This window comes from Canis aureus, chromosome 4 (genome assembly GCF_053574225.1).
Source record: "Canis aureus isolate CA01 chromosome 4, VMU_Caureus_v.1.0, whole genome shotgun sequence".
Classification (NCBI taxonomy): domain Eukaryota; kingdom Metazoa; phylum Chordata; class Mammalia; order Carnivora; family Canidae; genus Canis; species Canis aureus.
In genome coordinates, this window is record NC_135614.1 from 72,364,683 (window position 1) to 72,378,733 (window position 14,051).

General features: G+C 42.3%; 1 protein-coding gene across 2 annotated transcripts in view; it reads right to left on the reverse strand.

Moving 5' to 3' along the window:
* EGFLAM (EGF like, fibronectin type III and laminin G domains) overlaps positions 1 to 14,051 on the reverse strand; it is a 181,967-nt gene that overhangs the window by 109,457 nt on the left and 58,459 nt on the right. For both annotated transcript variants that reach the window (XM_077896164.1, XM_077896165.1), the window contains exons 2-4: positions 9,192 to 9,301; positions 8,045 to 8,128; positions 5,128 to 5,154 (exon numbers count right to left, since the gene is read on the reverse strand). In XM_077896164.1, coding sequence (XP_077752290.1) covers positions 5,128 to 5,154; positions 8,045 to 8,128; positions 9,192 to 9,301 — 221 coding nt within the window. The remainder of the gene's footprint in view (positions 1 to 5,127; positions 5,155 to 8,044; positions 8,129 to 9,191; positions 9,302 to 14,051) is intronic.

The window sequence follows — 14,051 nt, forward strand, 5'->3', positions numbered from 1 at the left end:
ACCTCACTTCTCTGACCCCCCAGCCTCCAGTCTGGGGAGGCGCTCCTCCTCTATGCTTCCCTGGTGTCCTTGGTGAACCTCCATCTTAGCACTACTCACCTTAGATTTTAATTGTCTATTTGTCACCTTCTCCCCACCCACTTGAGGGCAGGAGCAAGTTCTTACTCCTCTGGCAACTGAAAGCTTAGTAAAGTATTACCAGACAGGTAGCAAATGCTCAAGCAATGCTCCTTTGATGAATGAATAAATGAAGGAAGCAAAGTGAATGAGTGAAAGAAAGAAATCAAATCAAGGTGTCCAACAGAAGCAGGTGACCTCATCAAGAACTAGCTTCTACTGCTGACCCCTCCATCTTGGTTAACAGCCTCAGCACCCTTGTCCCAGGCCCTGGGGTTGGCAACTCCAGAGACACGCTGACTTTCTCTTACTCACCTCCCTCCAACCATCTCCATGTGCTTTTCATACCTGCTGTCTTCCTCCACTTCCTCTGATTCCTTACCTCACCATTTCTACAGCCTCCCTGAGGGGGTCTGTCTCCAATCCTCCCCTCCTTTCCTCTCTTCCCCACTCTATCCTTGTGCAGCTGCACAAGGGGTCTTGGCTGAACATATGGCAGCCCCCTGCCTGCCCTAACTCCCTCCATCTGTGCATCCCAGTTCCACTATCTGTCCTCTCATTCCATATCAAGTCAGAGATTAAGAGACTGGAGGCAGCAGGTGGATATAAGGCTTCTCACTTCTCTCCCGGCAGCCATGCCCCAGCTCTTCCCATGAGAGCAAAAATACACTTTCAAACCAATGCCCTCACAGCCTTTTGCTTTAGAATCTTTTCCCCCTGTGAAGTCCTTATGCTGGATGACCTATGGGAGGAGTGCTATGGTTATAGATTATTATAGATATTAGCTATAAGCCAATCCTAAATACAGCTACTATTACCATGGATTGTGTGTTTTCTTTGTTCCAGGAACACATAGTCTGATTTAATTCTTCTTTCAGTCCTATGAGATAGATATCACTCCTACTTTACTTTCAGAGGAGAAAACAGAATCCCTGAAAAGTTAATGATTTGCTCAAGAACATAAACTTATTAAGTAACAAAATGGAGATTTGAAATCTGCTTTGTTTTACTCCAAAGCCCAAGTTCTAATTTGATAATACAGGTTACAGAAAATATTAAATAAAATAATAAATAATATTTAAATCAATAGACACTTATCATAAACACTAAAGACCAGATTATTATTTTATCCACAAACATGGAAGTTTATGTACTGAAAATTTAGAAGTTATCACTGAAAACCAAGAGACATTAGACTTGCCAAAGTTGCTTATGTAGATTAAAAAACTAATTCTTGGGATGCCCCAGGTGGCTCAGCGCTTGGGCATCTGCCTTTGGCTCAGGGCATGATCCCCGGATCCAGGATCGAGTCTCGCATTGGGCTCCTTGCATGGAGCCTGCTTATCCCTCTGCCTATGTCTCTGTTTCTCTCTCTCTATGTCTCTCATGAATAAAAAAAAGTAAAAAACAAAACTAAACTAAAAACACTAATTCTTTATTAGATATGGAAGATCAGCACTGCCTTTAGCCCAGGTATATTCTGATAGGTAGATAGGTAAAAGGTGACCCTCCCAGAAGCCAATTATTTCCAGTCTTTTCCTGTTTTGACCAGCTGATTAACAGTCATAAGGAAGTGAGGGTCAAGGGCATGGAGGAGCTGGGGCCATGGGTAGGGGAACTGCACTCAATGATTTAACCAACACTTCTTCCTCTGACATCAATCCTCCCAAATGTAATCTCTCACTATATTGTGACTAGTGATAACCCTTGGATTATTTTTAAAAATACCATATAATTCCACAAACCTTCTATTTCCATCTTTAAATGTTCTATAATTACTTGCATCAAACTAGACAAGACAGTGTATATGTTCTTTTTGAAATTAAAAAACTCAGCATTTTGTTACCTGGTGGAGGTTTGAGAACAAGTCTAAATGCTTCTCTCTTGGCTTTTGTTTCTACACAAGATAGTGAGAAACAGTGAGAGAAATTGCTTTTATGAAGAGTCCAGAGTAAATTCAACAGTCTCCATTGGGCCCTTCTCACACCTTTTTTGGGGGGATGAGGAGGCAAAGCTGGATGGTTTGCTGCAAAATAATCCTGCTTTGTGTTTGCCTAGCCTTTTCTAAAATCAAAACCCCCCAAATCTGCCCCCTTTGTCTTCTCAATACCCTCACTGGTTGGCATGTGATCAAAGAATTTACATCTATAGAAGAGAAAAAGCAAGGCTAGTTAGTTCACTAAGTCCAAGAAGAAAGCTCAACACCATGTGTAACACAACGATGGGTCTGGTTTCCCTCATCAGACACATGATAACATAATATGCTTCCAGTTTCCCAACTCTCAAACACAGCATATCAAATTTTTAGGCTAGCACCTTGTTTTTCAGATGTCCAACTGCCTTTTCCACATCTGCTGTACGGGTCTCATTCCTCCATTCACAGTATGACAGGGACAACTGTCCCCCATACCTATTCTCTCCTTTCTTTCTTTTTATAATATTTTATTTATTTATTTATTCATGAGAGAGAGAGAGAGAGAGAGAGAGAGAGAGAGGCAGAGACACAGGCAGAAGGTAGAAGCAGGCTCCATGCAGGGAGCCCAACATGGGACTTGATCCCTGGTCTCCAGGATCACACCCTGAGCTGAAGGCAGGCACTAAACTGCTGAGCCACTCAGGCTGCCCCTCTCCTTTCTTATAATAGAACCCTTGTATATTAGTTGGGCCATCACCACTCACAGACTACATTTTCCAGCATCCCTTGATCTAACTGTGGCCATGTGGCCAAAATCTGTCCAGTAGAATTTGAGTTAAAATGCTGAGGGCAATTTCTGAGTTATCCCTTAATAGAAAGGGCCATCCTTGTTCTCTTCTCTCTTTTCCAAATCTATTGGCTAGAATGTGGATGTGCCAGTGAGCCAATTTGGACCATGGGAAAGTAGACCAGAATGGTTGGCAGAGCAATGAGATGGAAGGATTCTGGGTTTCTGACAGAGACAAGCCACCAAAACTGGTTATAACCAAACAGGTTATATCAGGAAGGAAACATGAATGAACATTTTGTTAGGATCACTATTATCTTGGCATTTTGGACTGTTAGACTTTTATTCTAATTAATATATGACCCAATGTACAAAAACAATCTGGATAGCTACATACAAGGAACCCCTAAAAAGCTGAAACTACTCTTAACTGAATACCTCTTTGCAACAATAAAACCATGTGGAATAACTCTAAACTTAAATCTCTGACCCTGATTTCAGATTCCACCTTTATCCTCTTTCATGCCATACTTTTCTCCTACTGCTGGAAACCCAGGTCATTTGTTTCCAGAAATGAAGTTAGGTGTTGTCTTGCTTGCTAGTCCAAACAGGGAGCTACTATACCTTAAGGGCATCCAGTGAGCAGAGCTGAAAGAAAGCATAAAGTGGGAGCACACTGGACCAGGAGCCAGGAGACCCAGGTTCTGCGCCAAATAGCTTTGTGATTTTGGAGATGCCACTTAACTTCTCTGGGTCAAAGTTTCAACACCAAAATTCTATGAGTGCTCTAAAATGACCTTGTTGGTAGCTAATAACCTTGGATTCGACTACACAGTTGACTCTACAAGTCGAGACTGGGCCTTGGTTGGGAACATCTAACATCATCATTACATGAAAGGCACCAAAGAAACAGAGAAGTACTATCTTCCAAACACACTTTTTTCAATGGCCCTGAGGAAAGCTGTGCAGGTCAGAGGGGAGGCAAGAGTTGGGGGGGATTCTATTCCCTGAGTAGTTACAGAAGGCTAGAAAGTATCTTTCAGAGTTGCATAGGAAGGGCAGCAATGACTGTGAGGCTGCACAAATCTTCCTCGTATGGGTCTGTCCTATGTACTGCAGGGAAAGCAGCATCCCTGAAGCTTGTCCATGAAAATGTCCATTCAATGTCCATATGCCCCATAGGAAACAAAGGAACCCCCAGTTGGGAACCATTACTAGGTCACCCCTTCATTTTACAGTCAAACAGAGATTCAAAGGGGCTCTGTAACCTTGTCCAAGATGACCTTGGCTGTGATGGCAGACCTGGGACTCCATGCAAGTCTCATGATTCCTGCCTACATTTTCTCTCTCTAACCTTGGGGAAGACACAAGTGCAATCACTGTTTTGGGTCAACCAGACCAGCAGACTCCAAAGCAGGGTGATGGTGCATCCCCCTAGATGAGCAAGACAATTCTCTGAGATGCCAGAAGAAAAGAACGTTCTATTTCTATTTTCTATTTTATCTCCTCCTTTAAGATTCTGTGGAACTTATAAAGTACACAACATATCAGTAGAGTAGCATATGTATAACTTATAAGTACGTAAATATACATATATATAGGTACATAGTCAAATATTTTTTCATCAAAAGCTGATGTTATGAATGATCAGAAAGTGTATGGAGCCCACCAGCTGAAACACTTGCTTCTATTTCCAACACTAAAATATGACCAAATTCCCCGGGTTGGCTTGACTACTTATTTTTCCAGGTTGAAACCTACAGGTTATTCTTCTAAGAAAAAAAAGCTAAGTGTCAAGTGCTAACCAAATCAGAAGCCTCCATACAGGCAGATCACTTAAGGATACAACCAGTGGTCAACCTCATCTTCTGCTACCGTTGAATCCAGCAAGTCAAGCAGTTTGAGGTGAGTTGGTCCTGCCTTATTGGGAAGGTCTGGAATTGTTAGAGGAAGTGAGGACAGGAGAGGAAGAGGAGGGTGAGGGGAACCACCCCGGCAGCGGTGCTCATTTGTTTAAATAAATCCTTTCCTTTTCAGTCTTTTTCACCTAGTTTGGGAAAGGAGCTTAAATTACTTCAACCTTTAAAAATACTCCTCTTAACCTTACTCTGCCATGTGAGACGAAGCAGCACAGAAGAGAATAAAAGCAACTTCTTTCTAAATGATTAAAAATTCATCTGCTATGCTCTATGGTCACTGCTTACTCCAGAACGAAGCACTCTCCCTTAGGCCTTAATCATTATGAGCAAGATGCGGGAAAATCAACATCTCGATGAAAAGAGACCCCCAGAATCTGAAGCATACTTACAAAAATCACTGGATGATCAGATTGTCCCTGCAGAGGAGGGGGAAAAAAAAAAAAAACATGAAAGAAAGGAAAACTTAGAGGTCAAAAAATGAACCCGGACAATAGCCACCCCCCCCCCCAATCTTCTACAGACAGCCATGGGCAGCAAACTCACAGTGTCCCGCCTGAGTTCTGCTGACACTCACTCAGTTCTTGTTCCTTGCCATTGGTGATGCTGAGGGTTCCACATCCACGACCCCATTTAATGATGGCAGCAGCCTCATGCTATAGGCTGATATGATACAGGACAGGTGCCCAAACTGTCTCTGTCACGGCACCTTTGCTGTCTCTGGAATATTTTTACAGCACTTCTAATGCCAAAGAAACGCCTAAGCGTTCCATTTTTTCAGTAGTTATACCCAAACAACCTGGCAGTAGTAGTTCACACACTTGTTACCCTTTCCTTTGAAAAGCTGCAACATTCCGCAGTGCCCCCTGTGAGTTTGCTGCAGAGCCCTGGAGCACCCTGGCACACCGTTTGGAAACCCCACAGATACTACCTGTAATAGAGATACTATTCGGATCCCTGTTTTGTCCATGGGGGAACCAAGTCCATTAGGCCTAGCTTGCTGTAATACAGCCATCTGCAAGCAAGTCTCTGAACCCAGAACCCACCCTGTTATATCACACCCCTCCCCTCCTCCCGACTCACTGCCGTTAGGTTTAAACAGTATTTCCTCCCTCCATTCCGGATGCTCTGAACGCCTCCCCCCCCAAATCTCCCCACTGGAACACACAAGCTCATACACACACGTGCATGCTTGTCCTCTTGGCTCACACCATTCCTTTCGATTTCACTGCCCGTCCCTCTCCTCTGCCTTTCCAGAAACTGCCCCTGCTTCAATTCTCAACCCCTGGTTCCACCATTTGTTCTTACACTAATCTCCCCCTTTTCAAAACTTCAGTCTGCCTATTAAGCAGCATGTTAACGACATCTGGTCTTCCAGCTGTTTATCAGCAAGAACGTGATTTTCCCAGTAAGATTGAAAGCTCCCTGAGAATAAGGACCCTGCGTTGTCCTATGCTGGGCATAAAGGAGCAACGAAGAAAGCTTGTTGAAATCAGCCAGGTATAACTTGATAGCCTACTCTGATGCCTGGATGTAGTTAACATAAAGAATATATTTAACATAAAGGCAATGATCATGAGGAATGGTCACCAACATCTATCTGGCTTCTTTACATTTTAAAACCAAAGGCTTGTATACACACCATTTTATTTGGAACTCACCACAGTGTAATTATTTTACCCCTCTCATGGGAGAAAGGTAAGACTTGGCCAGGTTAGGTGACTGGTCAAAGTTACCCAACCTGTAGGTGCAGAAAGGGTGCTTGGAAGCCCAGGGTGCCTATTTCCCTCCTGGCCCTTTGCTTCATGTTTGCTTCGCAGTGCCCTCCCCAGAGATGCCAGTGTTCAGCCCAGGTCCATGTGGTGGGGCTGCATCTGGGTTCCAGAGGCATTGTCGGGACTTCGAGACACCTGCCATCTGCACTGTGCCCTCACTGCCTGGGCTGTGCTGCAGGCAGAGCATTGAGCCACACTCCCTGCAGGACAGGAGGCTGGCGGCTGGGGACACTGCTGGCTCCCTGGTGGGGTCCAGGAACTCGCTGAAAGTTCCCATGCTGCCGAGGTGAGACAGAACTTCAATTAGTGGCTTCCTGCGTGGGCTAAGTCAATCTCTCCTTTTAGGATAAAGTAAGCCATAGAGGTTGGGGCTGAGGACTTCTGGGGCAAACAAGGGCAGCTGGAGCAAAAGTCTGAGATTAGAAGCATACATGCAAGCTGCAGATGTGCATCGATCTCTGCTTTGTGAAGAGCTTGGGTAAAAATAGCCAGGGCAGGGTTCAGAAGTCAGTGTGCACTGGGTCTACAGTTGACTCTGTTACTCAATAATGTACAATGCAGGGACAGTGATTTCACCATCTGAGGCCAGCATCCTTGTCCATAGAATGAGGTCATAGGATAGTTGTGAAGATGAGATTGAAAAACAAAGGTAAAGCAGAGGAATAGTGCCTGGCAGGTAACAGATGCCCAGCAAGTGATCGCTACTTCTCCCGGCTGACAAACGGGTTTCTTGGCGCTGTGCCTAGCAGGCTCTTATGTAGGACCTGGAAGCACGGTCACCGCCACCGCCACCGCCACTGCCACCGCCACTGCCACCGCCACCCCGTTTCAGCAGCGTTCTAGGCACTGGTGCTAACCGCTTGCAGAGCAATTTAAAAGGCTCTAGCTATAGGATAACTGCAGTAGAATGGGGAAGGAGGAGGAGAGTGGAGGAAAGGAACCAGAACATGCCTAAGGCAGAAAAAATCACCGACAGACCTTGACAGGAAAAGAAAAAAAGATGGACAGGCAACAATTGGTTAGTAGAAGGACAGGGTGCCGAGCTCGGCAGGAAAAATAAACAACTTGGACCGTGTGAATATACATTTCAAATGACATCATTTTCTCCTGCGCTGTGTCTCCAGGTGGTTGGGAAGATACAAATGTGTCATCTTTCTTTATAAAGCTTTATTGGGATTTTTTAAAAAGTTGGAATTGAGCTTCTTGAAAGAAAAATAGGGAGGGGTGAAACAGCAGCTATAACGTGGCTGCTCTGTGGCCTGATGAATGGGGTGGGTTGAGCCCAGGATGGAAGTGCTTACACCAGAACTCTTTCTTCACAAGGCTGTCTTCCTGGAGAGGGAGAGGCGTGTGATAAGGGAATGTGCACAAAAGGCACGTGTAAATTCCAGAGAATTCTGCAAACATTAGTATTCCATCCACAGCTGCACACACACACATGCACACACACACAGGATTGGAAATCCTTCTGCATCTGGCTGAGATGCCAAGCCCCGGTGTGCATCTGAGGGGCTGCCACGATGCAGACACTCACCATGGCCAGGCTGTCCTGGCTGAGCGACATGCTGTGGGATTGCTCCTGCAGGTATTTGTCCCTGCCGACCTCAGAGAAGAAGACCTGGAAAAGAGGGAGGCATCCAGGCTGAGAGCAGGGCCAGCACTTCTCTACTAGGTCAAGGGCCTGTGGTTCTAGCTCCACTCACAGCCGCAGGGGGTTCGAGGTTGGCCAACACCAGCTCCACTGCAAACATCAGCTCTACATGGCAGGACTTGCAAACTCAGGAGGAGGTCCAGGAGGAGGATCTGCATCAGTGAAGTGGGAAGGAGGGGGCTGGACCAAGCTCTCACTATTTTTCCCCAAACCATGACTTTCTCAGGTAATCTTCCATCATCCCACTCTTGATAAGTAACATGAGTTCAGAAACACATTTCTCTGCCTTCAGAAGACAATAGGATGAGGGCCTATTTTTGGTGAAAGGGAGGCAGTAGGAGTAGTAGTTAGAGATCTGGGTGTAATGGGGAGTCGGGGGTAGGGGAGGCTTCTGTCCCATTTAAAATGGGCAGCCCCCCTCCAGCAGGCTCAGGCCATAGGAATGTGGACCCCATGTGGCCAGCTCTCTGGATATTATTCCCAGAGACCTCAGAACTCCAAGTATTTATCTGAAATCTCCTAACTCCTAAAAGCTGACTAATTTTGAAAAACCCTGTACAAATGAGACATTTTGGTGAACTGAAAGGAACTCCTCCTGAAAGGTAGGAGCACATTCTCTGTTCCCTCCCCTACTCTGCCATCCATGTCTTCACTTTAATTCAGATTTTACAGTATTTTGTATCTGTTGACAGCATTCCACAGTGACTCTATTACTTCCCATGTGCCTGCTTCAGCCTCCGCACTTGACTGTGGGCAACCAGATAGCAGGACCCACATCTTCCACTTAGTTTCTATTTTCCCATCCCTGAACAGAGTCAGGACTCTATAGATCCTAACTGAGTTCCAGGCACTGACAAATACCCTTACAACAGGGAAACACTTCCTCTGGTTTTATGTAAGGAGACTGGGGCAGTTGTTAATAGGGGAGTGTTGATAGAAGGAGGCCATATAAAGGAGGAGCAAGGGTGGGAAGGGTGTGCAGTTACCCCAACGATACCCACTATGGAAATCCCTGGGCCCCGGTACTCACAGTATACCCAATGATGGGGCTCTTGGGATGCCTTGGCATTTTCCACTGGATGCTGAAAGCTGTGCAGTTCAATGAGGACAGCATGATATCGAGAGGCGGCCCCACCTTGCCTGCCCCAAAGCAAAAAAGACCGTGTTAGAGGCTGCACGCATCCACCCGATGTGGCAATGGTAGGGAAATCCGCCCAGCTATTTCCCTACTGTAACTACTGTAACCTACTTCCCTTCTGTAACTTCTAACACCCCGGCGGCTGGCAAAGGAAGAGTGGGGGTAGCACAGACCAAACACTTCCGACTTGACTCTAGGAGCTTGGAATGTATTAAAGGAAGATGATGATTTGCCTTTCTTTTTACTTAGTAACATATATATATGTTTTATAGGTATGTTGTATAGCTGTGTCTGTTTACATAATTCACTTATTATAGACATTATGCTCTTTCATCTCTACATTTTCTCGGTGTTCAGTATGTATTTCCAAAAACAAGGACATTGTCTATATCAGCCATATTGAGACAATACTATTTTCTGATCCATAGTCTACAGTCAATTATTCCATAATGTCCTTTGTTTCTATTTTTCTCCTGCACTAGAATCTCATCCAAGTTTATGCATTGCATTAGGTTGTCATCTCTTTAGCCTCCTTTAATCTGATCAGTTCCTCTTTCATGAGCTTGCATTTTGGAAGAGAATAGTCATTTATTTATAGAATGTTTATTTGAGTTTGTCTGATACTCCCTCATGATTGGCCACACATCGTGTTAGGCTACTACCGATCTTCTGATGATGTGTCAGAAGGGGGATCACAGACCGTTTGACAGTGGGTAACTGAAATTGCTGACATTGAAACCATAGACACGTGAGGGACCGCTGTAATGCATATGCCACAATGTACGGTATTTCTCATTCCACTATTGTTAGACACTTAAATTATTTCCAGTGTTTTGCTATTTTAAATAATGTTCCATGAGGGCAGAACCCAGGTATGTCCATTTGAGAGCACAGATACTAATAAATGAAAAAGCTTGAGTGGATGAATGTTCTTCATTCTGATTTCCCACCTGCTAGTATGTCCTGATGATCCTTCTTTTTAACAACTGTGTATAATTCTCCAGCATATCAGTTCAGCTACTTTGTCTGCAACTCACAGAGGTCTAATGCGTCTATTTATTAGACTGCTGCTAGGGCCTCCCACTTGTGTTTTTAATAACAGAAACCAAAGCCTTTCTGGTGGCCCAAGTAATAGAGGCTCAGTGCTGTCACTTGGCAAGGACTGCCAGTCTAGGAGGCAGCAGCCACACTTCTCTGCCCACAGACAATACCACAGCCACCACTGTTGTCACTCAGGGATTTGATCTTCAACTACTTGCTGTCTCTGCCTTGGTTCAAGATCTAAAGTCCCATCTGGCTGGCCAAACTTCTGTAATATGACTCCTTCTTGACTCAACCAAGGGGTCAGAAAGGAATAATCAGTTTTTTTCTGGTTTCCAAACTGGGAACTGACAGGATGAAGGGAGTTTTAGGAATAGTACTTCTATCCCTCCTATCTATAGTACTAAAGGCTCCTTAGAGGGGAATCAGATCCGAGAAAAGAGCAGTGGGAGGTGGGAAGCCCAAATACTCTGCTATGCAGAACACACATGTACATTAACTGTATCAGCTGACTGATATTTATGTTGTTTCCAAAATTTCACTGTTAAAAATAATGCTGAGAAGAACATTTATGTGCCTGTTTGTTCCCATGTCTGAGGATTTCAGGGATGGATACCTATCAACAATTATAGATACATCTAACCTAAAACAATGAAATACACATTATTTTCAAGTACACATGGAACATCTCCAGAATAGATCACAGATTAGCCCACAAAACAAGTCTCAACAAATTCAGAAAGACTGAAATCATACCATCATCTTTTCTAACCACAACAGTTTGACAATAGACATCAACCATAAGGAAAAATCTGAAAGATCACAAATATATGGAGGTTAAATAACATGCACTGAACAATGAATGAGTTAACCAAAAAAAATCAAAGAGGAAATAAAAAAATGCATGGAGACAAATGAAAATGAAAACACAATGGTCCCAAATCTTTCAGATGCAGCAAAGCTTTTTTAAGAGGGAAGTTTATAGCAATACAGGCCTACCCCAAGAAACAAGAAAAATCTTAAATAAATAACCTAACCTCACACCTAAGGGAGCTAGGAAAAAAGAAAAAAAAAAAAAAAAAGAGCAAACAAAACTCAAAAAAGTAGAAGGAAGGAAATAATAAACATTAAAACAGAAATAAATGAATAGAAACTAAAACAAAACAAAACCAATAGAACAGATCAATGAAATGAGGAGCTGGTTCTTTGAAAAGATCAACAAAACTGATAAAGCCAGACCCATCAGAAAGAGAAGGGGGGGAGAGGGACCGAGAGGACTCAAAATCACAAATGAAAGAAGAGAAATGACAACTGACACCACAGAAGTACTAAGGATTATAAGAGAATTTTATAAAAAAAATTATATCTCAACAAATTGCCAACCTAGAAGAAACACATAAACTCCCAGAAACATATAACTTCCCAAAATTGAATCGGGAAGAATGCAAAATTTGAAAGAATGGATTACCAGCAATGAAATTGAATAAGTAATCAAAAAATCCCCAAGAAAAAAAAAAATCCCCAAGAAACAAAAGTCCAGGACCAGACAGCTTCACAGGTGAATTTTACCAAATAATTAAAGAGTAAATAATGTTTTTTTCTCAAACTGTTCCAAACGAACAGAAGAGGAAAGAAAGCTTCCAAATTCACTCTATGAAGCCAGCATTACCCTGATACCAAAACCAGATAAAGGCACTACAAAAAAAGAGAACTAAAGGCCAATATCTCTGATGAACATAGAAATAAAAATCTTTAACAAAATGTTAGTGAACTGGGATCCCTGGGTGGCGCAGCGGTTTAGCGCCTGCCTTTGGCCCAGGGCGTGATCCTGGAGACCTGGGATCGAATCCCACATCAGGCTCCCGGTGCATGGAGCCTGCTTCTCCCTCTGCCTGTGTCTCTGCCTCTCTCTCTCTCTCTCTCTCTCTCTCTCTGTGACTATCATAAATAAAAAAATAATAATAAAAATAAAAATAAAATACAAAATGTTAGTGAACCATCCAACAGTAGAATAAAAATCATTCACCACTATCAAAAGGGATTTATTTCTGGGATTCAAGGGTAGTTTGATATCCACAAATCAATCAACATAATATATCACATCAACAAGGGAAAGGATAAAAACCATATGACCATTTCAATAATTGTAGAAAAAGCATTTGACAAAGTACTACATCCATTCATGATAAAAACCCTCAGGAAAGTAGGCTTAGAGGGAATATACATCAACATAATAAAGGTCATATATTAAAAACTCACAGCTAACATCACAGTCAATGGCAAAAAACTGAGAGCTTTCCCTCTAAGATCAGGAACAAGACAAGAACGTTCACTGTCACCACTTTTATTCAACATAATACTAGAAGCCCTAGCAATCAATAGACAAGAAAAAGAAATAAAAGGCATCCAAAAAAAAATAAAATAAAATAAAATAAAATAAAATAAAAGGCATCCAAATTGGTAAGAAAGAAGTAAAAGTTTCACTATTTACAGATGACATGATACTACATATAAGAAACCCTAAAGACTCCATCAAAAAATACTGATAACTGAATTTAGTAAGGTCACAGGATACAAAATTAATATACAGAAATCCATTACATTTCTATACATGAATAACAAAGTAGTAGAAAGAGAAATTAAGAAAAACAACCCCATTTACAATTGCACCCAAAGTAACAACATACCTAGGAATAAACTTAACCAAGGAGGTAAAAGGTCTATACTCTGAAAACTATAAAACATTGAAGAAAGAAACTGACAATGACACAAAAAAATGGAAAGATATTCCGTGCTCATGGATTGGAAGAATAAATATTGTTAAAATATCCATACTACCCAAAGCAGTCTGCAGATTTAATGCAATCTTACTCAAAATACCAACAGCATTTTTCACAGAACTAGAACAAAAAATCCTAAAATATGTATGGAACCACAAAGACCTTGAGTAGCCAAAGTAATCTTGAAAGAAAAGAACATACTGGAGGTAACACAATCCCGGATTTTAAGATATATTACTAGACACATAGATCAATAGAACAGAATACAGAACCCAGAAACAAACCCATTATTATATGGTCAAATAGTCTTCAACAAAAGAGGCAAGAATAGGCAATGGTGAAAAGACAGTCTCTTCAATAAATGGTGTTGGGAAAACTGGAAAGCTACATGCAAAAGAATGAAACTGGACCACTGTCTTACACCATACACACACACCTCAAACCTCAAAATGGATTAAGGACCTAAAGGTGAGATGTGAAACCATAAAAATCCTAGAAAAGAGCACAGGCAGTAATTTCTCTGACATTGGCCATAGCAACATTTTTGTAGACATGTCTTCTGAGGCAAGGGAAACAGAAGCAAAAATAAACTATTGACACTACATCAAAATAAAAAAGCTTCTATGCAAGCAAAGTAAACAATCAATAAAACTAAAAGGTAACCTACCGAAAGGGAGAAGATATTGCAAATGACATATCTGACAAAGGGCTAGTATCTAAAATGCATAAAGAACTTATACAAAACAAATAATCCAATTTAAAAACAGACAGAAGACATGAACAGACATTTCTTCAAAGATGGCATAGAGATGGCCAACAGACACATGAAAAGCTCAACATCACTCATCATCAGGGAAATTAAAATCAAACCTACAATGAAATATCATCTCACATCTGTCAGAATGGCTAAAATCACAAACACAAGAAACAA